Here is a 26,740-nt window from a genome sequence, read left to right as displayed (position 1 = left end):
GCCCTCCTTTCCCCATCCTAAACCTCCCTTTCAGTTTGATATCCTGTATCATGTGTGTTCTATTATCCTCCCCACATCTTCCTCCCCTTTTACTGCCCTTTCTACTTCCATGGCCTACGCCAACACACACAAATTTAAACCTAGACTCCGCATATAAAAGATGCGTTTTTTTTTTTTTTAAATCTGAGTCTTATTTCACGAGACAATGATGTCCAGTTCCCTTCATTTTCTCGCAAGTGCCGTGAATTCATTCTTCGTTACAGCTGAATAAAATCCCACTGTGTGTATGTACCATGTTCTCTTCACATACTCGTGTGTATGTACCGCATTCTCTTCATGTACTCGTGTGGGTGGACAACTGGGCTGGTTCCATTTCCTCTACGGAGGTCAAGCTGTTAGAGCTCTATCCAGTCTATCTAGATAGGGATTAGACCTAAAATCTTACAGAAACCTGGATTGTTAATTCAGAGACATGTAAGTTCCAATAACTCATGTTTATAAAATCGGTCTGTGACATATGTACATATAAAACACACATCAACAATGTGGTGCTGCGGTTCTGTGTTTTACTTTGACCCCCTTTAAAGAACACTACCAATCTGTGGAAAATGCTTTATTGCATCATGTCAATATACTGCAAGAAATATTTCCAAATACAAAAGTAATCCACAGACTTAATTAAGTGAAAATCAAATGATCCAGAAACATCTCTTCTTTAGTTTCCACAGCAATTATTAAGAGTTCACGCCCTGATTTTTTTTCCAGAAAGCTTATTCCAGCAGCTTCGAGTGTTCAATCCGTGCAATCGTCCAGTCAGGCTTTACTCCCTGTGTGAATTCCCTCTGAAATCTAGGAAAAAGAGAACAAATACTGTGATCTTCCATCAACTCGCAAGCATGAATTAAAAGCAGTATATAAAAAGAAGTTAATGGTTAATGGTAAGTCACAATTAAAATGTTTACTCTTAATTTAGTCAGAACGATCCCATAGTACTGAGGTACAGTCTTAATTCCCGTTTTTCTAAAGGTCTGTTCTATATTCAACACCCACTAGCCCTGACAGAAATTTGGATCTTGTTATTAAATACTCACTAAAGTACATGCTAAAATGAGCAGAAGCAAACTGGACTCTGGGTATGCAAACTCACTTTAAATATCAGCATACAGGAAAAGACTCTTTAACCCACACTGTTTTCAATTTAGTGAAAAATAGTGGAATTTGGTTCAGTTCCTATACAGTAAATCAACCTTTAAAGCATCAGGCTTAAAAAGATTTATTTTTATTCTGAATTATGTGTGTATGTGTCTGTGTGTAAGCGTGTGCATGTTGATGAGGGTGCTCACGGAGGCCAGAGACATCAGCTCCCCGGAGTGGACCACATGTGGTTGTGAGGCCAGGACCTGAACCTGGGTCCTCTGCACAAGCAGTGTGTGCCCTGACCACAGAACCATCTCTCCAGGCCTCGGTCTTAGCAGTTTTGAGCCACACTGGTCTTATAAGGAATATTACAAGAGACGAAATTTAGTACTGATGACACAGATCTTAATTATAAACAGGCATTTTAAAAGAGGTGATTAATAGATTTAAAATAAACAAGTATTTAATATCCAGAAAATATACTGGATAATTATAATCAAAGCATAAAATAACAGCAAGCATTTCTCAGGCTCTACGTGATGGTGCACGCCTTTAATCCCAGCACTTGGGAGACAGAGGCAGGTGGACCTGTGAGCTCGAGATTGGCCTGGGCTACAGAGTGAGCTCGGACTAGGCAGGAACCTGTCTCCAAACAGAGAAGCAGACACAAACAGAAAGCTTTTAGACAAGAGAAACATGAGGAGATTAACTTCTATTTCTCTTCCCGGGACATTTTTGGCATTTGCTCTGTTACTTTAGGACAGATTTATATATGCCTGGCAACTAACACAGCATTCTCTTAATGAAGTGTGTCTCCACTGACTTGCTCTAGCTGCTCACCTTTGCAAATATTACAGAACAATGTTTCTTCTCAATCTCTTTAAGAGCGTCCCTTCACTCAGCACGTGAAAGGCTCTGAAAATGTCTTCTGAATGAGTGTGCCAACTATGGCAGACCCGAATCTCTAAAGATGGCAGCATCTTGTGTTTCACCCCACACAGCTCTGCAATGTGACCTTGCCATTCACTGTCTTCAAAATGCGGCCTGAGATAAATCCTGTGATGACAGACAGCACAGTATAGCGAAATACTGTTGCTTTAGTCTGCGTGTGGGCTCATCAGTTTCCAGGTTTCCTCTTGGCAACCAGGCACCAGGCGAATGGTTAAACTAAAGCCGCAAGCCAAGCTGCGAAAGTCCCAGAGAACAGACGCCAGAGAGATGCCACACATGACAGACGAAGCCATTCTGGGAACGGATGCTCCTGTCCGAGACCCGACCTGATGCAGGTGAGGCAGAGGAAGCCCCAGGGCTGAGCTTCGTAACTCAGCGCATCATAGGCAAAAGCAATGGCTGTCTGAAGCCAGCGATGGCAGGCTGTTTTTCTTTAGAAACAGGGCCTTACTGTGTAGCCCTGGCTAGCCTGAGGGCTAGGATAAAAATCGGAATCACCAAGCCCACTGAAATGCTACCATTTTCTGATTGTAAAAACCCTATTTCTACTCAGATTTTCCTCATAAAGAGCTTGTCACATTCTAACCCCTTTCTCCCTGCTTTGCCACCGCCTCCCATTTTCTGCACAGTGAAAACAGAACGCACGGCCGTACTTACTCGTAGCTGGCGCTAAGCAGCTGTTTAGTCTCCACGTTCTGATCCCCCAGCTTCACCTGGAACACACTGGCTCCACTTAAAGACTCACTGGGGATGTCGGCACTAGTCAGATACCAAAAGCACATCAGGATGTTAACGAACTTCCTTCCTTAGAGAGAAAACACACACACACACACAAGCACACATACAAATCAGAATAATCTATCAACTTCGTATCCGTAACAAAATCAGAAACAGGCAGATCAGCCTTTGTGCATCTTCCAGATAATGTAAGATGTGTGAATAAATGCCATTTTCTTTTCCAAAAACTGCCTTAGATCTCTGTCCTCTCTGCGTCTCAATAGCCAATCTACTGTCCGCTAATCACGTGCTTTACTGAGTGAAGCACACGGATCATTCTCAACTCACACCACTTCCTAAAACTAAAGGGATCTTAAGGCAAATGCCTGCCCCTACCCCACATCTACAGTGCTGTCCCGACAGAAAGGCCTCTGTTCTTTGACTCTGCTGCACCATGTCTCACAGAATATGTGTAACTCGGTTAACAACAAGGGTGCTAACACGGAATCTGAAATGTTAGTACGTGAGACACCTTTACGCGTACTTCCAATCAACTGCATGTGACTTTATCTATTAAAGGTCTGTGCTGGCACTGCCTGAAAGGGTATGAGCAGAGGTTATCCCTCCGTGTGCCTGCCTTGGGATGCATACATAGGAAATCTGTAAATGGACCGATGAGTTGATGAACTTTTCGGTGTTCTATTGGAAAATTCACGTACTGGAAAAGGAAGAGAACCAGATAACCACCAAAGTTCTTCCAGCTTTGCCACTGTTGCCTAACTCAATCTGGGAATTTTATAACCTTCCTATCTGTCTTTACCTTCTGATACTATTTGATTTTCTTTTATACTTTATTCCTTCCTTATAACACACAGCTAGAAATGTAAAATACTCAGGTGTTTTCTACACTTTTGGAAATCCAATATATAAATATTTTTATTTGAAACATGGAGCAACCTGTTTTTTTGGTTTTGAGACAGGGTTTCTTTATAACTTTGGTGCATGTCCTGGAACTAGCTCTTGTAAACCAGGCTTGCCTTGAACTCACAAAGATCCACCTGCCTCTGCCACCTGGGTACTGGGATTAAAGGTGTGCGTCGCCGCCTGGCTGTGGCAGCCTATTCTAAACAAACTATTTTCATCAACATATGTGAGAATTCTCTTTTTTTGTTTTTGAGATAGGGTCTATGTAATCCTGCCTGGCTTTCTACACAGAGATCCTCCCACCTCTGCTGGGATTAAAGGTGTGAGCCCATCACAACTGGCCCTGGGCTTTCCTACTGTATAATAAACAGTAGTAACCAGGCAGAGATCTAGCCAAAACCGCTACCAGGCACCAACTCTTTCCAGAGTTAGGTATTTAAACAGCAAATATGGTATAGTTTTTCTTTCTTTTAAAACTCCTATTTCTTCATTTATTATGTACACATGGTTGGTTCTACAAACTAGAAAAGTGGTACAGGCTTTGAAGGGCTACAGTGTCTGCTCACACAGACCTAACTCCTCTGTCCTGGGGCACTCACTGTTTTGGTTTACTTGAACAATTAACGATCATAAAGTTGCCTCGGCCAGAGTTACCTTTCTCATCATAGTAGATAGAGATGTCTCCTGTTGACGTGTAGACAATATCATCGACATCGGCAGCAAGTGCACTTTTACGGTTATCAGACAGTGAGGTGACCTTTTCTTTTAATACCTGAAGCACCTGAGTCGAAGAAAGAAAACCAGAAGTTTATCCATTTAAGTTTTTAGAGCATTTTAAAAAGTGGTATTTATCATGGAATTCTCCACATCCTATTTTAAAATATTCTGCCTTATCTACTCATCCCCAAGAATAAAAGTTATTCAACTCGGTAATTACTGACAGAACGTAAGTGAGACTATGTTTGTATCATTCTATTGCAAGAATCAGACACTTTTTAAATTAAAAGGAAACTTTACCTCTTTGGTTACAAGTTCTTCCAACAGATCAAATTTACACTGTGACAGCAACTTAGATACATGAGCAAAAGCCTTGAAAAAAAAAGGATAAAGATGACAATTACTTCAAAAGATCATATAAAATACCACACAACATACATCATATAAAATACCACACAACATACATAAAAGTGATTACTGTAGCAAAGACTTGCTCTGTGGTAACTACTGCAATACGCTGGGTCTGGCTGCTATTGGAAGTTGACTATTTTTCAGATGGCCTGGCCACATAAATAGCTGCAAATGAGCTCACTACTGCTGCGGGACAATGGTCTGTACCCTGTCACTTGTATTTTAAATAAATGCTGACTGGCCAGTAGCCAGGCAGGAAGTAGAGGCGGGGCAATGAGAATTCTGGGAAGAGGGAAGTTTCATCTGCAGTAGCAACCCAGATGCAGAGAAAGCAAGATGTGACTGCCTCGCCAAATAAGGTACCAAACCACGTGCCTAACTCAGACAAAGATTATGGGCTCGTATAAGTTATAAGAATTAATTAAGAAGAAACCTGAGCTACTGGGCCAATCAGTTTATAACTAATGTAAACAGCTGTAGGACCAGACAGGACAGAAAACCTCAGTCAACTACTAATTATGAACCCATTTTTATGTCCTGGGAAAGGACAGGGTGTGGCATATATATAGTAGATATCTCAATTAAAAACTACTGCGTTTTTTTAAAATGATGATGTAAGAGTAACTATGATCTACCTCTCAGTTACTGATAGACAATGGTGAGAAAGTGGGCACTCTATAGAGTCTAGGCTGTACTGGAAGTTTAGAGAGCGGATTGACAGACAGAACCCCTGGGCGAGATATAACATAGGTTAGGGGAAGGGGGAGAGAAGAACCAGTCGCTCATCTCCACCAGGGAACCTCAGCCTCAAGTCTGAGGTCTTGATCTAAGGTGGGAAGAGAAAGCACACTCTGGACACTCCGGGCAATGAGGGAGTTGGCGCCTTCTGATTTTGCTTGTACTGCAGGAGTCCTCGGTCTGCCGAGAGGACAATTTCAGGAATTACCAGAGGGCAAGAAGAGTGGGTATGAGAAGCACCATATAGTATTACTGGTTCAGCTGTCCTCCCTGTCACGCTCATGCTGAAGCCCAGAATTCTCCCTGGGATTGTGACTCCTTCTGGAGACAACCCCTTAAAGATATGACTGGATAAAAAAATGAGGGTCCTAAGCCAGGACCACTGGTATCCACGACAGGAGGAAATGTGTAGCGATGCTGGGACAAAAACACACGCAGGGGCTCGGGAGCGGGCACAGCTTCTGCTGCTGAGATACTGAAACACTTCTGCTTAAGCTATGTAGTCTGTGGTCCTCTGTTGTAACACTCAGTAAATTACTACAACCAATGCGCATGATGCCCAGAAAATGCAGTGTACAAAGACACAAGGTCTAGGAGGTCCTCAGGGTCAGAGGTCTTATAACGCTTGGTAAGCTCTCACTTGTAATATGACTGGAACTACGGACAAAAGGGACTATCATCACCATGCAGAACTCTCATCTCTAGTTTGTGTGCTCAAAATCACACCGGAGAAAACGGCCCTAAACATTAATAATCATGAGGCTACCCTGGCAAGATCTGAGTGACATGGGAATGTCTACCTCAAGGTATTTCTGCAAACAGCCTTCTTTTTCATTGAAAGCACTGAACGACTGTACAAGAAAGCTCTAAGAAACAGTGCATGGCTCAACGGTAGTTAGGAAGACAAAGTTATTTTAATGTAAGGACAACTAGTGGGTGCATTAGAATATGTATTTCCTTATCTCATGATAAACACTTGCCTAGATTATATGTTACCCATTAAAACTGCTGATGACCCTGGAGTTCCAAGGCTGCTTTTTATTATTTCTTAGAAATTTATTATTTTATGTGTGTGAGTACTTTGCCTGCATGTACGTCTTTGTACCACGTGAGCACAGTGTATCTTCTGAGGCTGGAGGATAGGGTGAGATTCCCTGGAGCCAGAGTTACAGACAGTTGTGAGCTGCCACGTGGGTGCTGGGAATGGAACCTAGGATCTCTGGAAAAGTGGCCTGTGTTCTTTAACCAGTGAGCCCTTTCAGTGTGGTGACAAGCACACTAAATTTAACCTTTCTAAAACCTGATTTCATCATGTCTAAAAGAGGATTAGACAAGAGGGCCTTTCAATTGTATGTTATATGAGGATGTCCATCCCTGACACACGCATGCACTAGTGCAGTCGTGCCCGGACAACCAGGTAGACTCTCATGTGGGCACTGCAGAGCGTACGATCACGCCAATTTTCCTCTACGTGCACAACGGACACAGCACATCGACTAGCAACTGTACCCTTCATCCAAATGTTGAGGTGGGCACTATTACTCAAGCTGGCTTTTTAATTTTTTGTGTAAACACACGTACTAGCCAAGAGCAGATTCAAGGACACTAAAGTTAACGCTGACACTGATTACAGGAAGTTGAAAACACTAATTTATAACTAACATATCACATGGGCATTGGGTATCTATGGCCACGAGATGGAAGAAAATCTGAAATAGGTCAGAAGTAAACTATAAGTACCAGCATATAGTTAATTATAGTCAGTGTTATTAAATTATGCTTAATGATTTTTGGTCTTTGGCAATATGAACTGGGGGATAAACTATGACTTCTGCCTTTGTTATCAGTCAATAGTTCTCTGAAATGCCAGGCATTGACCAAGAAAGCTGAAGGGAAAATTAAAATATCCTTCCGTCCTTGAAAGACGCACGCACACACACAGTCTGGATTCAAACTTAACTGAGCCCCTCCTTCTTGACGACCACGCAAACACACCTAGCTGCTTATTAGCGTCAAGAAGAGGCTGAAACCTTCAGCGTCTGGGTCCCTACCATCGTTTGGTAACTCGGGCTGCCACGAAGTTGTTCACAGCTAAAATCTTGAGCATGTCAGAGCGGAAACGCATGAAGCGCCCAGGTCAGGGGAAGCCAACCAACCTGCTTCGCCCCCTCCGAGAACTCAACGATGCTGAAGTCCTTGTCGAAATAGGCCCAGATAAGGAAGGAGTAAATTCGAGTCCGGACCCAGTTGATGGGGTTGGAGAAGCCCAGAATGATCATCCTGGTTTTCTGGCGCTGCTGGGGCTGCTCCTCGGTGCTGTAGCTGCGGCTGGGAGCGGCGGGGAAGGAAGCGAGGGACGGAGGGAGCTCGGCCCGGCGGAGCAGCGGCCTCCGGGGGCCCCAGGAGCGCAGCGCCGGGCTCGACAGGACCCAAGTGCAGCGAGGGATCGCGGCCGCGCTTGAGCCCAGGCGGCGGCGGCACAGGCAGCAAAACTCAGCCAGCGACAGCCTCACCTCGGCGGCGCCGAGAGTCCGGAGTCGGGCGGCCCGGCCGGGCAGAGGCAGGAGACGGGCGGCCAGCGCCATGTCTGTGACCTTTCACCTCTGCACGCCTGTGCAATCCCGAAAGGAGGCCGGAGGGAAACCGGCTCCGCGGTGCCGGGGGGGAAAGGGAGCCAAGGGCACCTGCAGCTGCCGCCACTGGTGAGTCTGCCCATCGCGTCTGTGTCACACGCCGCCCAAACAGCAGCCAACCCAGGCAGCCGGCCTCGGGCTCCCCGCCCCGCGCTGCGAACCAGCCGCCCTCTGGCGTCCGTCATCTTGGCGGCCCTTTTCTCGCGGGGTTGTGTTTCCGGGAGGATCACTCGCGCACGGACACGTCCGCCTCGGGAAACCAGCCCGGGCCCAGCATGGCGGAGCAGCGTCTTCCGGTACCCCGGCTTCGGGGCGTCTCTCGGGAGCAGTTCTTGGAGCATCTCTACCCGCAGGTGAGGAGCCCGCGGCGGGAACATCTACCGGGGCTCCCGTCGGCTCTCCTGCGACCCCTGTGTGGAGCGCGGAGACGGCGGACGGCCGCGGCGCGCCGAGTGTGTGGCTTTTCCGGCCTCGGTTGCTTCTCTTCTATGGGGTTTCCTAAAGTTTACCATAGGATCCTCTCCCCGCCTCCCCGGTCCTCTCATTCTCTATTTCGAGATAATAAATTTTTTTTGAAGCGCAACATTTCAATCCAATGAGAGATGGGCAGCAGGGAAACCAATGGGAATCTTCCCGGACGTTTCCTCTGGCACAGGTCTTTGGTTTTAACTTGGATCGTGATTAAGGCTTAATAAGCCCTTTAGCCTTAAAAAAAAAAAAAAAAAAAAAAAAAGAAAGAAAGAAAAGAAAAAAGAAAAACTAGCAGTAGCTTTCAAAGAAGAAAAAAACTAGCAGAAGGTAGTTTTTTTTAAAAAAAAAAAAAAAAGAAAGAAAGAAAGAAAAAGCAGGACGTTGCAAGATAGTCCAAGTTTCAGGAAAACCAGTAAGGATTCTGGCGAATATTCGAAGGGGAAAGGTCTCTAAGGTTGTTGGTGGCAGTGTCGTGGGATCTGGAGATCCCAGCTGCTGCGTGCGGCTGGACCAGCCCGCAGTGTGTGCACCCTTTAGAGCTCTCTGCTCAGAAGACAGAATTCCTGACGGCACTCTAGTGAAGGGTTTCTGATCGAGTCCATACGAGGCAGAATTTAAGTTTGCTTCAACAGAGAGATGCTTCGATGATATAGTCTTATCGGGTAAAACCGTGTGTCACTAAGGTTGCACACGGAGGTTAAGGCCTGCCTTTTACTATCCTAGAAAATAGCTGGTTTACAGGTTTGGGAGAGGAGAAAAGCCATACCTGGTTATATATGCTTTGGCCTTAGACATGATTTGTTGCTATAATATTTTTATTTGACGTATTTCCTTATAAAAAGGAATACTGTCTTCATGGAGGCAACCTCCCAGCGAATTTTATTTTTGTGCTGGATTTTTTTTTTTTTTTTTTTTTTTTTTTTTTTTTTTTTTTTGGTGGGAGGTTTCAAGACAGGATTTCTCTGTGTAGCCCGGGCTGTCCTGCAACTAACTCTGTAGACCAGGCTGGCCTCGAACTCAGAGAAATCCACCTGCCTCTGCCTTCCCAGTGCTGGGATTAAAGGTGTGCTCCACAGTGCCAGTCTAGCTGTGGGAGATTTCAGCCTGCAGGGCGGAGGTCCCCCATTGTTTCCCCCGGCTTTCTGCCTAGCCTCAGTTACAGCGTGTTTGAGGCAGAACCAAACGAACTGACAGAAAAACACAGTGGTTTTTATTTTATTTTTATTTTTTGGTTTTTCGAGACAGAGTTTCTCTGTGGCTTTGGAGCCTGTCCTGGAACTAGCTCTTGTAGACCAGGCTGGTCTCGAACTCACAGAGATCCGCCTGCCTCTGCCTCCCGAGTGCTGGGATTAAAGGCGTGCGCCGCCACCGCCCGGCCACAGTGGTTTTTAAATCAACATTTATGTCTGCGAACCAGGCAGGGTTGCTCACTCCTGCACTGAGATACTAATTCTTGCCACCTATATTGCCTAAGATTAAAGACATAATTTCCCCTTGGTGGGGATGTATTAGAATAGCAGCCAAGTGATTTGTACCAAGTGATTAAACTGTTGGTACAGCTCACATGCTACATGTTTACTTTATAACTCAGCAATTCTTAAAATTTATTTATCTGTATTCCTTGACAGCTTTATACATGACACAATGAATTTTGTCCCCTTTCACTCCTGTCCTGTTGCAATGTCATCCACACGTCTCCCTCCTGCTTCATGGCTGTGTGTAGTGTCCCACTGAGTTTAATTTTAACCAAACAATTTCTTATTTAGGAATTTACTTAGCGGATATTTCTCTAAATATATGATAATACTTACAGGATTCTATTATATTATTATCAGAAGTAAACTAAGTATACATGAGAGATGTCAGGGTCCAGCCTCGAGGGCGTTCACACGTTCCATGGTGGGGGTGTGTGGATTAGAAATATTAGATAGGCGGAAGAGAGATAGGAAAGAAAAGGAACAGAACCGGGAGGCTCTACTCAGGAGGGCGACCCGGTGAATACTGAGTTCATCCGTGTTTATTTTCCATATGCGTATATACCCCAATCCAGAAGGGGAAGAAGGCAGAAGATGCTTTCCCGTGACACAAAGGACAGAGTGATTATCTGCTTCGATACCTGAAACACAGAGCGATTGTTTCCTGAGTTAGCTTTCTGTTGTCTAAGCAGGATAAGCCGTTAGCGACCACGCCTTAGACCAAGCATCCTGTAGGCCCCTACTCTGTCGGTCAAACCTGTCACAGCCTTGAAGGAGCAGGAACAGACCCTAGGTCAAGGTGTCTTGTTTGTAGCCACACCTTAAGTCAGACTTCTTGTCAGTAACCTTGAAAGTCTGACTCTGGAGCAAGGCAAGTGGACCCACTTCTATGGGCCCCTACAGAGAGGGAAATTAGAGACATTTTGCTCATTTACTCTTTGATACTCTTTGAAGCAATAAAAAAGAATAATGTGGGAACTGATAGCAATAATTTTCAAAGTATATGTTTTTAGACTTTTAAAAGGAAAATGTAGTCTTTTGGGAGATGGGGAGGAGAAAGCAAATGTGTGTTTGGGGGCACTTCAAATAAAAGAAATACAGGCAATGGTTGTACAAGTCTTTAAGCATTTGGGAGGCAAAGGCAGGCAGATCTCTGAGTTTGGGGCCAGCCTGGTCTACAGGGTGAGTTCTGGGACAACCAGTGCTACAGAGAGAAACCTTGTCTCGAAAAACTGAAAAGAAAAAAAAAAAGAAGAAAGGAAGGAAGAAAGTAATTAATCGGCTGTCTTTAGAGAATGAGTGAGTATGTGCTGGAAGAATTTGGTGATATAGCTGGCTTTGAGGGGAATCAGATTAATATTTACATTCTAAAGTAATAAAAAAAAAAAAAGCAGTTACCGGGCTGGGAAGAGACATCTCTGTGAGTTTGTGGCCAACTTGGTCTACATAGTGAGTTCTAGGCTAGCCATGGCTACTTAGTGAGACTCTGCCTCAAAACAAAAACAAAAATTCAACAGAAGTGATAAATGATTTAAAAACAAAATTACCCTAAAGTAGAAATAGCTGGATGGTTGGCAGCACGTGCCTTTAGGGGCAGGCTTATCTGAGTTTGAGGCCAGCCTGGTCTACAGAGTGAGTTCCAGGGGCCACCAAGGCTACACAGAAACCCTGTCTCAGGAAGAAAAAAAAAAGGAAAGAAAGGAAATAAGTAACAAGTGAGCCTGTTTGGTTGCTTTATGGGGTGAATTACTTATAGCCCTGTGAAATAGCAGTTCTGAAACTGTTTTCTGAGAAAAAACAGTCTGAGTTTTGCAATGATTAAATATCGATGATGGGAAATAAGTTTTTCATTGTTGAACAAAAAGATACAAACAATAAAGGCTAGATTTAACCTTGATGCATGAATTATTCATAATATATTAAGTTTATGTATATGTACATGTATGTAGATGATGAGAGATAAAGATATGTGATTGCGTGTCTAGATGTATGTATTTGGAGGGTATACACGTGCCCTTACAAGCTCTTACTGTTGAGAAGGCAGAAGTTACGATACAACACGAAAAGAGCCCCTTTCGGGTAGATACATGTAATAAAAATACACTATACACATAATTAAAATGCCAAAAGAAAAGTTCTCACTTCAGAGAAGCTGGAGTTTCTTAAAGAAATGATGGATTGCAGGGCCGGGCAGGGACAATGAAAAAGATACCTGGATTGTTTTATTTTGTTATAAAATAAGGAGGTGCTTAGTTTTAAAAGTCACAGGAACCAATCCAAAGAGACCCACTGGTCAAATCTATGATAATTTAAGCATTAAAATTATACCAGTAAACTTGGAGGCAAGAGACACTGAGTAGATGTTAGGCAGAATGTCACGTGCCCTGGGGGACTCCTCCATTCCTTTCTGGGACAGTCCTTGCTCAGATTGCATAACCTACAATCTAACCATGAAGAAACTAGATGAACCCAAATCCAAGGGACTCCAACAAAATAATTGGCTTCTGTGCTCCTAAATATTAAGGGCAAAGAAGACAAAGAAAGCTGATGAGCCAGACGGGAGGAGCTGTGATCCCTGAATTCGAGTGCTTCTCAGTCTGAGTTCTGGGTCAGGGAAGGGGAGGAGATGATTGTGAGACCTAAACATGTGTGGTGGTTATGTAATAACGTCAGCGTGAGATGCATCTTGGGTAATTGCTCTGGAAGAGAATAGCCCGTTTTCAGAAAACATGCTTCAGTTTTAGAGATGAGGACATGATATTAACAATTTCACTGTGAAGTGGTTCAGAAGAACAGTGAGTTAGCAGCTGATAGCACAGGCGGGCTGCACACTGAAGAGTCAGGTAGACAGCAGCTGATAGCACAGGCGGGCTGCACACTGAAGAGTCGGGTAGTTAGCAGATGGAAGCTCTTACGTTCGTGCATTGTTTTCAGAAGTGCTAAGTGATAGCAAAATTAAAAGCTACAAAGTAAAATTTAATTACATTTTGCCATAAATGACATGAAAATATTTAATATTTGAATTTATCTGCTGACAATGCTTGTTTTCCTGACCTTAGGTTTGTTCTGGGTGTATGATCAGGTGATCTGCGTGTCTGAGTCACCTGATGCTTTCAGTCAGAGCTCCTTCTGCTCAGCTCAGAGCTACCCTCTGACTCCAAGGCAGCCCCCGTGGAACTCCCCCCCCCCCCCATTCTTACAGTTGTGTTTTTCCCTTCCTTATAGAGGAAGCCTCTTGTGTTGGAAGGACTCGACTTGGGGCCCTGTACAAGCAGATGGACCGTGGATTACCTGAGCCAAGCTGGGGGAACAAAAGAGGTGAAGGTTCACGTGGCTGCCGTCGCACAGATGGACTTCATTAGTAAGAACTTTGTGTATAGGTATTTTCTTCTGAGGTTACTCCGGGGACACAAATACCTTTTTTAAACCTTTGAAAATATTTTTACATCATTATATAAGACCATTCTGCATCTCATCTTTAATCCAGTTTATGTAATCATGGAATAGCTTACTGCTTTTTAATGAGTGGCTGAAAAGACAAGAATTCTGAGTTCACGTAACCATACAGAGACATTTCCAGTCTTCCTCTTTTCATACAGTGTGCGCCCTGGAGCCTGTGGGGTCAAGGAACAGGGAATTTCTATTCTTGGAGTTAGGTGGCCTCTAAAGTCTTTACTGCCCAGTGCAGGACGTTGTCTCAGGGTGGCGTCTCTTTCTGCCTCTCACCCTCTTCCTTTTAGTAGCGTTTAAATCCATGCTGAGCTTCGAGTGCCGTGGCTCCATCTGGTTGTATGCTGTGCACTCTGTAGCAGGTGAATCGGCCGCTGAACGTCTACGTGTGAAAGCTGTAGATGCCATCCTGCAGATTTCACTGTGCTGTTTATTCCCGCGAGAGTCATTAGAAATGGTAGATTAAGAAACAAACAACTTTCACATTCTGAGCCTGTGCAGTTCCCAGCAAATTAAATCTATTGAAAGACCCCACTGTTCACAGATTCCGTTAGAGATGAGCTACACTGGGGGGAGAGGGTGTCGGGGCCATTCCTCTCTCACCAGTGCTGTCCAAGCCTGTGTAGTAAACGCCAAAGCATTTCTCCGTTTCCAGCCGAGCGCTCACCATTGTAGTTTCGGGTTACTGAACAGGCCACAGATTGAGCTTAATTGCCGTAAGTTTTTCCACCTGTCAGAGCTTTGCACTTTTTAGTCAGTCAGGAAAGTGGAAGAAAGTACCGGGGGCCGAGTGTTTCTCAGGAAAGTGGAAGAAAGTACTGGGGGCCGAGTGTTTCTCAGCCTGCGGCCAGGGTCGCCATACTCCAGACCAAGGCCATCGCAAGCGGGGGTCGAAACTTCGTCTTGAATGGCTCGGATGTTTTCTCATGTCGTCTAAACTTTTCAAAACTTGCTTTTAAAACACATATATTATGTAATAATTTCTATTGCAGCTTCTGCAAAGCCTTTCATTAGAGCTACTAAAAACAGGAAAAAATATTTTTGCACAAGGATGAAAGTAAATTTAATTTGTTCTGTTTTGTTTTAGCATTTACTAAGCAGTAGGACAGGAGGGATTTAATCTAGAGATATTTGCAGATAACATGCCCATAACACGTATTGATATGAAATCACGACGGTTCTGATTGTTCTTATCCTTTCTCAGCTGTCTAGAAGGGTCGCGCCTGAACTAAGTAGCTTTAGCATCCTTGTGTGCTGCCCCTGACTGACCCTTCCTCAGCCAGGATGCTCTCAGCAGGAGCACCCTGTGAGCTAAGCTGGAGACTCCACTCACTGCAGCACCTAATTCTGTTCTCACCCCCTTCTCACTGCCTCTCCAGGAAAACAGCCATTCCAGAAACAGACCCCTGAGCGATAAATTCAGGGGTGGTAGTGGTGGTGTTTTAATGTATGTTGCCAAAGGTGCATTGCCGCTGTCGTCCATGTCCGAGGTCCTGTGCCAACACTAAGTTATCTTCCTCATTTAAACTATAAGATAGTCTAATGTAGATACTGCTTATAGTGATTTTACAGATGAGAAATGAAGGTTTTTAAAAATGTAACTTGGGGCTCATGAGCTGGCTCAGAGGATGAAGTGCATGTTGTCACTTCAGTGACCTGAGTCCAATGCCCTGGACACGTGGTAGAAGTACCAGATCCTGCAAGTTGTCCTGTGACCTCCACACACACCCACAATCAGGCCCCCACACACAAATAAATGCATGTAATAATTTTTAATTAAATTTAAAATATTAAACAATTTGTCTAAGATCGTGCGGTTTAAAATGATAAAACCCAGGGTGTATATTCAAATTTGTTCGTCCCAGAATCCATGAGAGTCTTTGATACTGTCTCACTATTTGTGTGCTGGTCCTGAGAAGAGGCATTGTAATAGAAGACCTTCTGCTCAGAACAGGCAGGACAGAGCAAGCCCAAGGCTGAGGAAGTTCCCAGCTGCTGGGTAGGGCAGGTTGTGGGCAGACAGACGCCCGACCTTGCACGGAGCTGCTTTATCTTGCTCTTGCAGGGTCACTAGTCGGTGCTGCTTTGGGGAAGAAGTTACAAGCATTCATTGTTCTTCCTAGAAGCTAAGTGTGGGCCTTTCAGCAGCTACACCGGTAGCTGTGGGCACAGCAGCCTCCAGGTCTGAATGATGTGTGTGTGTAGTGAGCCTTTGGTAGGAGCCTTGAGTAGGAAAGTGACGAGAAGCTTGCTGGACGCTAGACCAGAGGCTGGAGCAGAGACGAGACAGGGCCCTGCGTGGGTCTCAGTACATAGTGGACTGGTTCCTTCCTGCGTTCTCTGCACCAGCCCTACAACAGCCTCCGTTCAGGTTGACAGTCACACTCACAAAAGCCGCTCTCCGGAGTGTGATGGAATACGAGGCTAAAAACAGCATATTGGGAGAATGTTATCAGTGAATTGTGTGATTCAAGAGCCATTTTTGACAACCAGCGACAGATTAGTTACAACAGAACAAGACTGGAGGTGGTACTGAAACAACCCCAGCTTAGGTCAGTGACCCCAAAGCTAGTGGCTTGGTAGGCCACAGGGCCTATTCACATGTTGATATTAATATTGATATTGATATTATTGGTAGGCTACAGGACCTATTCACATTTTGGTATTGATATTGGTATTGATATTGATATTGGTATTGGTAGGCCACAGGGCCTATTCACATGTTGTACCCAGGAAAACCACTTTCTCGTCCAGTAAACTGAGGCTGGGGTCTTCGCTAACATTAAACCTTCACCCGTACTCCCTGTGTTTCTAGGGGAAGTTAGCTAGCCCAAGGTCAGCTCCTCCAGGAGGAGAGTTCATAGTTCTCCCTCTCCTCCCCTACACGTCATTGGTGATGAGACGAACAAGTTCCCAGTGAGGGACTGGAGGACAAGCTTGGGAGCATTTCCCTGTCGTGCTACTGATACGGTAGCGTCTTGCGCCCCTGAGTTCCGTGTAGGAAGTGCTCTTAGTTACTCAGATGAGTAGAGCAAGGATAGCTCTCTAACTTGAAGAGTGTGGTAATGGAAGCAAACATTGTTTCTAGAATGTTCAACCATTTTCTCCAGAAGCCATATGATGGCAGGGAGAGCAGGAGGTGGGAGAGTACTGCCCCGTCTGTGCTGAGGTGACAGGCACCAGTGGGGGCTGGAGTGTATTTACCAGAATCTCACTACTCCTCGTTACTAGTGTGAGGCTGTGGTTGTCCCACTGACCAGATTTATTTGGCCCTGGCACATAAAGATAGGTGGCAGTCAGAACCTCAGAGTTCGTGTATTTTACTTTTTGACTTGACTTTGATTGTATGTGGATGAGTTGCCTGCATGTGTGTCCGGTGCCCATGGAGGCCAGAAGAGGGCATCAGATCCTCTGAAACCGGAGTTATGGACAGTTTGAGCCACACATGGCTGCTGGGAACTGAGTGCACGTTGTCCTCAGGAGGACCAAGTGCTCTTATACGCTGATCCTGCTCTTCAGCCCAGTACCTAATACCATGGCAGCATCTCTTGGTGACTTGTAAAGAAGGATGTTGACCTTTGAAGAGCCATCTGAGCCATAAATTTAAAGTCTTTAAGTCTAAATTTTCAGGTAACAGGTCAAATTTATATACCTCTAAATGAATTTTGAATATTCAGAATTCTGTCGACATAGATTATACTAAAAGCTGGGTACTTCAAAGCACATGGCGCCCAACTGCGCCAAGCCTGCGTGTATCATGACGGCATTGCTGGTTGTATGTTGTTATGTCTCAGGATTCTGTTATGTTTATTTCAGAACTTTACCATTTAACAAGTTGGTCCAGAGAGCAGCCGAAGAAACGCATAAAGAATTCTTTATTTCAGAGGTAATGTTTTAAGAAACCTTAATAGACCTATACTAAATGGATTGTGTGGGGGAGGGGGCAGAGGTTGGCACTGGGTAGCTGCCTTTTTTTTTTTCTTTGAGGACAGAGCTCTTGGAACCTGGAAGACTGGCTGACCAGCAAGCTCTAGGGTGTCCTTGTCTGTCCCCAGTACGGGGATTTTAGGTACATGCTGCCGCATGCCGCTGTTTTTATGTGGCTGCTGGATGCTGAACTCAGACCCTCGGGTTTACACGGCGTTTTATCAGCCGAGCCGTCTTCCCAGGTGTCAGGTCCTAAATGGACTTCCTCGTAAAGAACCACCAGCTTGTTTTGTACAAAAGGTCTTAAAATTACCATATGTACAAGAGCTCCAATCTTGTTGGCCCTTCATAAACTTTGGTTGGATATTCTACAGGATGTAGCTCTGCTCCTCATTAGCTCACACACCTTGGCTAAATTATTTTTGCTTAATATTCTTATTTCTACATGAAGATTAAAAACTACTTATTTTTTAAGGTTTTGTAAGGATTACCTGACTAGAATAATCTCTACTTGCGGTGTGCCTTACACAGAGTCATCGATCCTACTTCCTTTGGAAGTACTCTGGTGTTGTACACTAGATTCAAATGTTAACAGAAAACTTTATTTCCGTAGCTTACATTAAAATTTCTATATTGTATTGTTATCAGTATTGTTTCTTTTATCTGTGTAAGTAGTTGAGTTTAAAGACCCTCATTAGGGCATTAATTAGGGCTTACGCATAAATAGCTGTTTCATGTTACTTACATTAGCGCTGGAGTGGTGTGTCTGTTGGTAAAGTATTTGCACGTTTGTCCCCAGCACATATGTAAAAATGCTGGGCATCCTGGCATATACCTGCAGTAATTTTAGTGCTGGGGAGGCAGAGACAAAAGGGTCCTTGGGCTCACTGGTCAGCCAGCATAGCCAGATGGGTGGGCTTATCTCAGAAAGCAAGGTAGACAGCCATCCTGAGAAGCAACACTGTTGACTTCTAGTCTGACCATAATTAGAACGTCTCCTAAAACTGATTTTCATTAGTTATTCCTCGATACTGCAGCCATTCTTTGGAAGTATACATTCCTTACTCTTATGGATTTTTCCCATCAAAAGTTAATGAATGACATAAGTCAGTAGCCATGAAATGTGCAGTAAGACAGGCAGCGGTTAAATCGGAAAGTTATGAAGTACACGTAAACAGAGCAGCATGGGCTCTCAGTTAAGCCATATGAAGAGCTGAGAGTGAGATAGACTCAGCCTTGGGGAGGAAAGTGTGTGTGCGCGTCCATCAGACACAGCTATACACACCTGATGGTCTGCCAGTTCACGGAACCCTGAGCGAACATTGTCCATTAGAGGGGTCAGCTTCTTGACCGCTTTCCATCTTCTTTGGTTGTTGCTTTGGTCTGTCCAGTGTGAAGAGTGTGACCCCTGCGTCAGATGCTGAGGTGAACCCGAGTTAGATGCATTCTTTGCAGATAAGCAAAGAGCCCTTTCTTGATGAAGCGGCTAGCAGTGCCTCTTCGCTGAGTGACAGTTCAGATTTTGAAGAACGTGCTTTGAAGTCTAGCTAAAGGATCGTTTCAGTGTGGCACCAAGAATGTGAAAACAGCTAGGCTCTTAATTTGTGAGTGCAGACTGGCAGCTTATTCTGAGATTAACTGAGATATAAAACTTAGAGCAGTCTGCGTTGGTTTCTGGAAGGCAGCGCTCTGCAGTGTGCGTGCACACTTGACCTGCTAGGTCTCAGTTCTCTGTCTGGGAAGTGCACACAGCACTGGGTGTCGCGGGCCCCAGCCCTGCAGTGACCAGTCTTATCCCGTTCTCTTTTTTAGCTGCTCAGGTCGTCAGAAGTGTAAGTGATAGCTTTAAAACTTCGTATGTAATTTCGCTCTTATAAATGATGCATTTCTAAATCATGCATGAGTTGACCCTAAGGATGTGGTGGGAGAATGCCGGTTGCTGGGGCCAGGCATGGTCTGGTGTAATACAGTCTCCCTGGTTTTTTGTTTTTAATGTGCTAAAGGATGAGGTTTTTTTTTGTTTTTTTTTTTTTTTATCTCATTTCTTAGTTGTATTAAGAAGTTGTTTGTTGGATTTCACATTCGGTTTACCAAATGTTAAGACAGCGTACATTGAAGTACCGGTTAATTGGAGGCTTCATGTGCGGTTGTGCTGCCTTTAGAATTTTTTGTGTGCTGGCTCCAGTCATGAGCAACATGGAAAGATGTTCCTTTATGTGGCCACCAGGGAGCATCAGCAGGAAGAGTACGATAACTGAACTTTTTACATGACTTAACTCGGCCCTGTTTTAAGATTTACTCCATCTCTTATCTCTCACTGTTTTTTAATGAATATTGATGCTATTCTTTGGGATATTTAGGATGAAAAATACTACTTGCGGTCACTTGGAGAAGACCCGAGGAAGGTAAGAATTGTGGATTTAAAGCGGTTACTCACAAAGTCCGTGAGCATCTTCACACTGCCGCTGTAAAGTTTATATTATTGGATACATAACCCATTCCATCTTCTTTGGCTTCTTTAATGATGTGTGCCCCTGGCCGAGGAACCTTTAGTCACTCGGGACTGTAGACTCTCAGTCATCTAATTTCTGCTCTGTAAGAGTCCCTGCTGCTGTGCAGCTAAATCAGTACTTACCTGAGAGTCCTGAAGACTCACTGGGTGAGCCTTTATGGGTATTCAGAGGCAAATTCATAAGGCTAGATTAGGTATGCATTCTGTGAATCTTGCTGAAAGTGGGACCATCTGTGATAGTGAAGGTATTTGTAGCACAGATTCTTATTGGTGTTAATAATAAAAGCCTGAAGTCAAATACTAGGGTCAGAGAACCAGTACAGCCTGCTGCTGGGGAGTTCATCTTCTGCCGGTGCTCAGACTGAAAGGCCATCCTGTCCTTACTAATCCTCAGACTGCACCCAGCTCCCGTCTCTTCCTGCTTTATGTTCCTCTCCACCCTTCCCGGCTCCACCTCCCTGGTGCTGGGATTAAAGCTGTGGGCCACCACCGCCTGGCTGTTTCTCTTTGAGACTGGAGCAATCTCAAGTAGCCCAGGGTGGCCTTGGACTCACAGAGTTCACAGAGTGCTTAGCTCTGCACTCTGATCTTCAGACAAGGTTTATTAAAACACAGCAGACTCTCACCACCTATATTAAAGTTGACAGTGGTGATACTTGAGTCTCTTTCTCCTTCACAGGAGAGGTTAGAACCGCGGCTCTCAGCCTTCCTGATGCTGTGCTGACCCCGCTACTGCTAGGAATGTACTGTGACCTCTGATGTGACTGCACAGGAGTGCTGAGCCACAGGCTGAGCAGCCCTGGGGGAGGGGCTGGTGGTGTCGCATCAGCGATGCAGGCCTCACAGCACTCGACAGACATCTGCCTCTTTCGTCCTCACTGCCCACGTGCTGTGCCTTCCAGGAACCATTGTGCCAACAGTGCTATCATTGAAATCCTTCCCAGATACTGTTTGTAATCTAAATACTTGTGTGTGTCTGTTGATGCAGGATGTTGCAGACATCCGACAGCAGTTTCCTTCCCTGGGAGGAGACATTAGGTTCCCTGCGTTCTTCAAAGAGGAGCAGTTCTTCTCCAGTGTTTTTCGGATCAGTTCACCTGGCCTGCAGCTCTGGACTCACTACGATGTGCGTAAATTACAGAATAAGAAATGGGAAGGGTCAGACATCTGCTGCTTTTGCGGGTCTGACATTCACAGATTGAGCTTTACCGGCCCTGTTAGAGACCTGAGCATTGCCCTGGCGGAACATGGAGTTGAGAGAGTGAGCCGTCTGCCGTGGTGTCGGCTGGGAGCAAAGCCTAGTCCTACATCTTCCTCTGTGGTCTGGTTCTTCCTGTAGCTATGAGATGGGTCGTGGTTTAGCGGGGGAAGATGTGGGAACATGGCGTCTCAACGAAACACCTGACTGCCATCCAAACACCTGACCTTAGGTGAACAGAAGAAACTGTGGGGAATGGTTTGCTAGAGTAAGGATTTGGGGTCCCTGAAGGCCTTAGGATATGCACCCCTAGCGAACACGAGCAGGGTGTACCGACTTCCATCTTGCTTCTGTCTTCTCGTTGGCTTTATCTGCTGACTTATTTGTCAGTACAGTCAGCAGATTTTAAGTGCTGTTGTGTGTAGTTTGGTGTTGGCGGCTGGAGAAACAGGAAACTGTAAACCTGTTGCGTTTCCGTAGGCGTTTGCTGTGTTGAAACAGGAGTTAACATTTTGAAGCACTGATTGGATTGACCTCGGATCTTTCTTTTTCTGCCTCCCAGCTGGCAGGAATTCCAGCATGTGGCAGCATGCCAAACTGTTAGGGCATGTGCATACTTCTAGGACATTTAGAACTTACGGGGATTTCAGTATAGTAACTCTATAATTAGACGAGACAAACATGGAATCAGCATATTTTAAAAAGTTCTGCTTGAATGATTGGTGAGAAAATAATGTGCTTCATGTATTTTTAACGTTATTGATTATGCTTTAAATTTTAAGTAGCTTCCTTTGACCTTGAGTTACAATAGACTACATAGTAATCAGAGGAGCCATGCGGTCGTGGCACACACCTTTAATCCCAGCACTTGAGAGGCAGAGGCAGGCGGAAGTGAGTTCCTGGACCGCCAGGACTGTTACACAAGGAAACCCTGTCTTGGAAAACTTAAAAAAAGAAAAAGAGTCAGAGGAATAGTAATTATAATTACAGAATTATTTTGCTAAGTAAAGGTTTCGTACTGAAAGAAGAAATGTGTCAGTGTTGATAATTAGTATATGATGACCAGGCGCACATCCTGCTCAGTGCGTGTCTCCCGGCCTCTCTGCCTTGTAACATTGTTCACAGCCTGCACCAAGGGAGGGCGCCGTCTGTGTACTCAAGGACAAGGGAGGGTGCCGTCTGTGTACTCAAGGACAAGGGAGGGCGCCGTCTGTGTACTCAAGGAGAGTCAGCATCAGTTCACGGGAAAGTACACTCTGGGAATCCCTCATGGGAGACCTGTCTCACAGTCACGGTGTTGATGACCACGTGTGGGCAGACGTGTCTGCAGAGGTCAGCAGCAGCTGCAGGGGTGCTTTCTGCTTGGCCCAGGGCACAGCTCGATAACCTAGAAGACAAACCTTATCCCAGGGCAGCGCAGGTGCATGGACGCTATTACTCCACTTCCTGTTTTCCTAATGCTGGTCTTTTCCATGTTCAGAAACATGGGGGAATGTCCTTAATAAAGACATAGTTGTTCATGGAACACAAGGTTTTCATTATTAGGTTTGAATTATGACTGTAGGGTTTTATGTGGGTGGAATTTCACAGAAGGGATAGGGTTTGACATGCAGTGACGCGTGCCTGTGATCCCAGCTACTCAGAAGCTGAGGCAGGAGCATCACAAGTCCAGTTTGAGTAACATAGTGAGACCCTGTGAACCCCCTCCCAATAAAAAAGAGAAAAGGAAAGAATGAGGTTTGAAGTTAACTCTTTGGAGAGCCGTTGGCTCCATTGACTTGAATTGTAGACACTGCTCACATGTAAATCTCATTGGTCTTTAGGTAATGGATAACTTTCTAATACAAGTAACAGGGAAGAAGCGGGTCACACTGTTCAGTCCGCGAGATGCACACTACTTATATTTATCAGGTATGGCTTCAGTTTATGTTTCTACAGTTTATTCTGTTGTTTTTAATAATGTAGGAAGACCACACTTTAGGATGTCTTCCTAATTAGGTACTGTGTTCTCCATGTGTGTGTGAGTGACCACAGGCAGTAGAAAGAATGAGTCTCAAGGCAAGGCATGGTGGTGCTCACTTTTAATCCCAGCACTCGAGGGCAGAGGCAGGTGGATCTCTGTGAGTTCTAGGCCAGCCTTGTCTACAGAGTGCGTTCCAGGACTGCCAGGGCCGAGAAACCCTGTCTCAGAAAACCACAGAAAGGTTTCAGATTATTTTACTGTATTGCATGGATGATGGATGTTGGTTGTCTTGTATAAAGAATGGTCACTGAAAATTATCTTGGGCTTCAGAAGAATAGTTAGTTCTTAACAGTATAAATACAATAATTAAAGAGTTAAGTTTCAAGTTTATATTTGTGATTACTTTTTAAACAGTGCGGACTCGGTTCAATCTATGTGATCTCTCTTGGGAACTAGGTTCTAAGTCAGAAGTGCTGAATATTGACAGCCCAGACCTGGATAAGTACCCACTCTTCCCCAAGGCGCGGAGGTATGAGTGCTCGCTGGAAGCCGGTGATGTTCTCTTCATTCCTGGTGAGGCCTCTGGACCACACTCGTGTGTCTTCTGTGTATTTGTCTAGCTGTGCAGGTGGATCGTTGGGTCACAGCTGCCTCCTGTCTTCAGGACAGTGAATTGCTGTGCCGTCTTGTCTAGGGATGTAGGAGGCTGTCCCGTGTGTGTTAATAGACCGTATATCTGGTTTACCTGGGTGTTTTTAAAAATCATTTTATTTCTGAAATATGTAGGCATTTTAGAAATGGTAAATATTTTCTAAGACGATTATAAATTTTTATTAAATATCAAAATATTATAATACCAACATTTGAAAACTTCTGTATACAGTTTCAATAAACAAACATTAATTTGGATGCTCCTAAAATTTCCATGTTAGTAACTATGGTGATAGTTATTATCTGTAATTAACATTTACATGCATACCTTAAAATTATAAAGATCCTAAGTAATGGGGTTTATTGACCAAGGCTCCTTGTGGAATTCTATTTGCTGTAATTCATAAGTTTGTAGTTCATAAACTATATATTTATTCAGTGATAGTATTAACTTTTGAAACATCTATAACCAGTGAAAGTCAGGTGACATACTGGAGGGTAGATTGTAGGTTTCGTGAGCGTCAGGAACCACGACCTTGCTAGTCTTTGTCCTCCTCCAAGGGCAGCACCCTTCACAGGTCCAGTCGGGGCCTGGTCAGGGCCTGGTCAGGGCCGTGGTGCACTGACTTAGTCCCGCACTTTTCTCAGCAGCTACCCCTTTATCTAAAGTCCATTGCCATTTCATAAATTAAATTTGTTTCTTGTGTCTTTAGAACATGATTAGAGCTATGTAGTTTTCTCTTACTCTATATTCATTTTATCTGGAAATTAAATATTTGCATATATTTTAATGTAAAACAAGATTTCCATTTTTAGATTTACTTATCAGAATGGTTACCTTTTTCTGGTATATTAACAAGTGAATAAAGATTCTGAAAGACCTTTTAATTAAAACCAAAATGTTGAAGACGACTTTTATAAATTACTGTTTTTCTATGAACACTCTTAGAACAAGCGTTTCTAAGATTTAAACCCTCCTTCATAAGACTGAACACTTTGGCATGGTTAGCGCCCCATCTGCTACACAGCCGTGTTCTTTAATACTCTTATAGTGTGTACATTGTGAAGATGTTAGTGGAAAACAGTAAGCTTGCTAGTGAAAATGAAAAATAGCTAACGAGTGTGGTCAGGTTTCTTCACCACCAAAGGGCCGACTCTGGTTTTCATAGTTAGGGTAAAGGACTGGATCTACGTGGCTTAGAATCTAGAACCTGAAGCTACGGTGTGTGCTACCTGAAGTCATGGGAGCAGATTGCCTTTGGAACAGGAAGATGTTGAGAACAAGTATGGAGTTGAGTCACAAAGGCCTTAAGTCAGGGGAGCAGATTGCCTTTGGAACAGGAAGATGTTGGAGTTGAGTCACAAAGGACCAGGCGTGGTCTCCAGATAACTAAAATGCTCTGTGTACAAAGACATCCATGTTCTGATGATGTGTGCGTCAGGAAGTGTAAACATGTAACACAAAAGCCTGCCCCAAATCAGAGAACGCAGAGCAAATACACTTTATTATGTCGTTCAAGCTAGCTGGGAACAATGAAAATCCCTAAGGGGTTTAGCAGGGCTGTGCTCTTGACACTCTGACTGGAAAGCAGGGAATGCAAGCCCCAGGAGCCTGCTCTGTGCAGTCGTGGTATTTCACTGACATTTGTTTGTTTGTTTTTTTAAACTGTAAGTTTTATTTTTAACTTGTTTTGTTTTAAAAAAAAAAAAACTTTGTACAGCTTTATGGTTCCATAATGTGACTTCGGAGGCATTTGGAGTGGGAGTGAATGTCTTCTGGAAGCACCTTCCATCGGAATGCTACGACAGGACAGACACCTATGGCAACAAAGACCCTGTGGCTGCGTCCAGAGCTGTGCAGATCCTGGACAGAGCTTTGAAAGCACTGGCTGAACTGCCGGAGGAGTACAGGGACTTCTACGCACGCCAAATGGTCCTGCGCATTCAAGACAAAGCCTACAGCAAGAACTTGGAGTAAAAGAAAAATGAACTAACTGTAGTAAAAATTTAAAAATAAATAAAAATCAGCTCAAGAATTTGAGAACTATAATAAGATAAACATTTAAAGATGCTTTTTTAAAAACTGGATAAATCAGTCTCAGATTTGTGGTATAAAAGGAGATACATATCTGATTTCTACTTGGTACAGGCTGAGAGTGCTTAGTAGAACCATTCTTTAGTTCTAAGACATAAAGAAGTAAAATTCCTACTTAATAAAAACTGTTTTGAATCACTACATGAAGTCTGCTGATGGAATGACCTTTGGTTTTCACAGTGATTTATTAGTCCACCAGAAACCTTTGTTCGCCCCACCCCCACCCCACTCTTTGAGCCACAGGATTGGCATAGTCCTGGGTCTGGCTGTCCTTGTGGTCCTGGATGATTGCCAGCAGCAGCTGGGCCTTGTGTGTCTTCATTTGTATGCAGTGGAGTCTCCCGGCCGGAATCCACAGGCTTCTTCCATGAAGCCGCTTTCCAGCATTCCCTACCAAGCCCTTGGCCTTAAAGCTCTGAAGTGGCTTAGCCTGTCCGTCAGTGAGCCAGTCGTCACACGCTGCAAGATTAAACACGAGGGGGATGTTCTTCCGTCAGGGACAGGAAGTGTATGAGAGAACAGAACGGTTTAGATATTTAGTAAAGCTTACAGGATGCTAACAATGAACACATTTGATGGTGTGGTAGATCATGAGTTCTGGGATTTGTCCAAAACAAGTATCTCGTCTGACCCTGGCCTTTCCTGCCATGTTGATGTTGTCTGTCCCTTTTCAGTTAATATATCTAAACTTCAATAGCTGGAAAGGTGAGAAAGCCCACGGATGTAATCTCTGAAGATAATAACCCATTTGTGTGTGCGCTGTTCTTTAT

General features: G+C 44.3%; 2 protein-coding genes across 2 annotated transcripts; one reads left to right on the top strand and one right to left on the bottom strand.

Moving 5' to 3' along the window:
• Window positions 1-600: 600 nt before the first annotated feature.
• Window positions 601-8,221, bottom strand: Maip1 (matrix AAA peptidase interacting protein 1). The gene is made up of 5 exons (XM_038315618.1): window positions 7,752-8,221; window positions 4,747-4,818; window positions 4,384-4,510; window positions 2,746-2,893; window positions 601-849 (listed from the first exon to the last, which is right to left on the bottom strand). Exons 1-5 carry the CDS (start codon window positions 8,178-8,180, stop codon window positions 771-773), a joined length of 855 nt encoding a protein of 284 aa, XP_038171546.1. The 5' UTR covers window positions 8,181-8,221; the 3' UTR covers window positions 601-770.
• Window positions 8,222-8,316: 95 nt separating this feature from the next.
• On the top strand, window positions 8,317-26,111 carry Tyw5 (tRNA-yW synthesizing protein 5). The gene is made up of 8 exons (XM_038315617.1): window positions 8,317-8,581; window positions 13,400-13,554; window positions 17,441-17,510; window positions 19,912-19,956; window positions 21,052-21,189; window positions 23,085-23,172; window positions 23,681-23,797; window positions 25,597-26,111. The coding sequence occupies exons 1-8, from the start codon at window positions 8,504-8,506 to the stop codon at window positions 25,851-25,853; spliced, it is 948 nt and encodes a 315-aa protein (XP_038171545.1). The 5' UTR covers window positions 8,317-8,503; the 3' UTR covers window positions 25,854-26,111.
• Window positions 26,112-26,740: the final 629 nt, after the last annotated feature.

Source organism: Arvicola amphibius, chromosome 18 (assembly GCF_903992535.2).
Source record: "Arvicola amphibius chromosome 18, mArvAmp1.2, whole genome shotgun sequence".
Classification (NCBI taxonomy): domain Eukaryota; kingdom Metazoa; phylum Chordata; class Mammalia; order Rodentia; family Cricetidae; genus Arvicola; species Arvicola amphibius.
Note: the sequence above shows the minus strand (reverse complement) of the source record. Positions and strands in the feature narration are given on the sequence as shown.

Coding starts and splice junctions, on each gene's coding strand:
- Tyw5 (XM_038315617.1), top strand. CDS start 8,504: ATGGCGGAGCAGCGTCTTCCGGTACCCCGGCTTCGGGGCGTCTCTCGG. Junction 13,555..17,440: donor AGTAAGAACTTTGTGTATAG/GTATTTTCTTCT, acceptor TGTTTATTTCAG/AACTTTACCATTTAACAAGT. Junction 19,957..21,051: donor TTGGAGAAGACCCGAGGAAG/GTAAGAATTGTG, acceptor CTGTTGATGCAG/GATGTTGCAGACATCCGACA.
- Maip1 (XM_038315618.1), bottom strand. CDS start 8,180: ATGGCGCTGGCCGCCCGTCTCCTGCCTCTGCCCGGCCGGGCCGCCCGA. Junction 4,819..7,751: donor TCTCGGAGGGGGCGAAGCAG/GTTGGTTGGCTT, acceptor TTTTTTTTCAAG/GCTTTTGCTCATGTATCTAA. Junction 2,894..4,383: donor TATCTACTATGATGAGAAAG/GTAACTCTGGCC, acceptor TTTCTCTCTAAG/GAAGGAAGTTCGTTAACATC.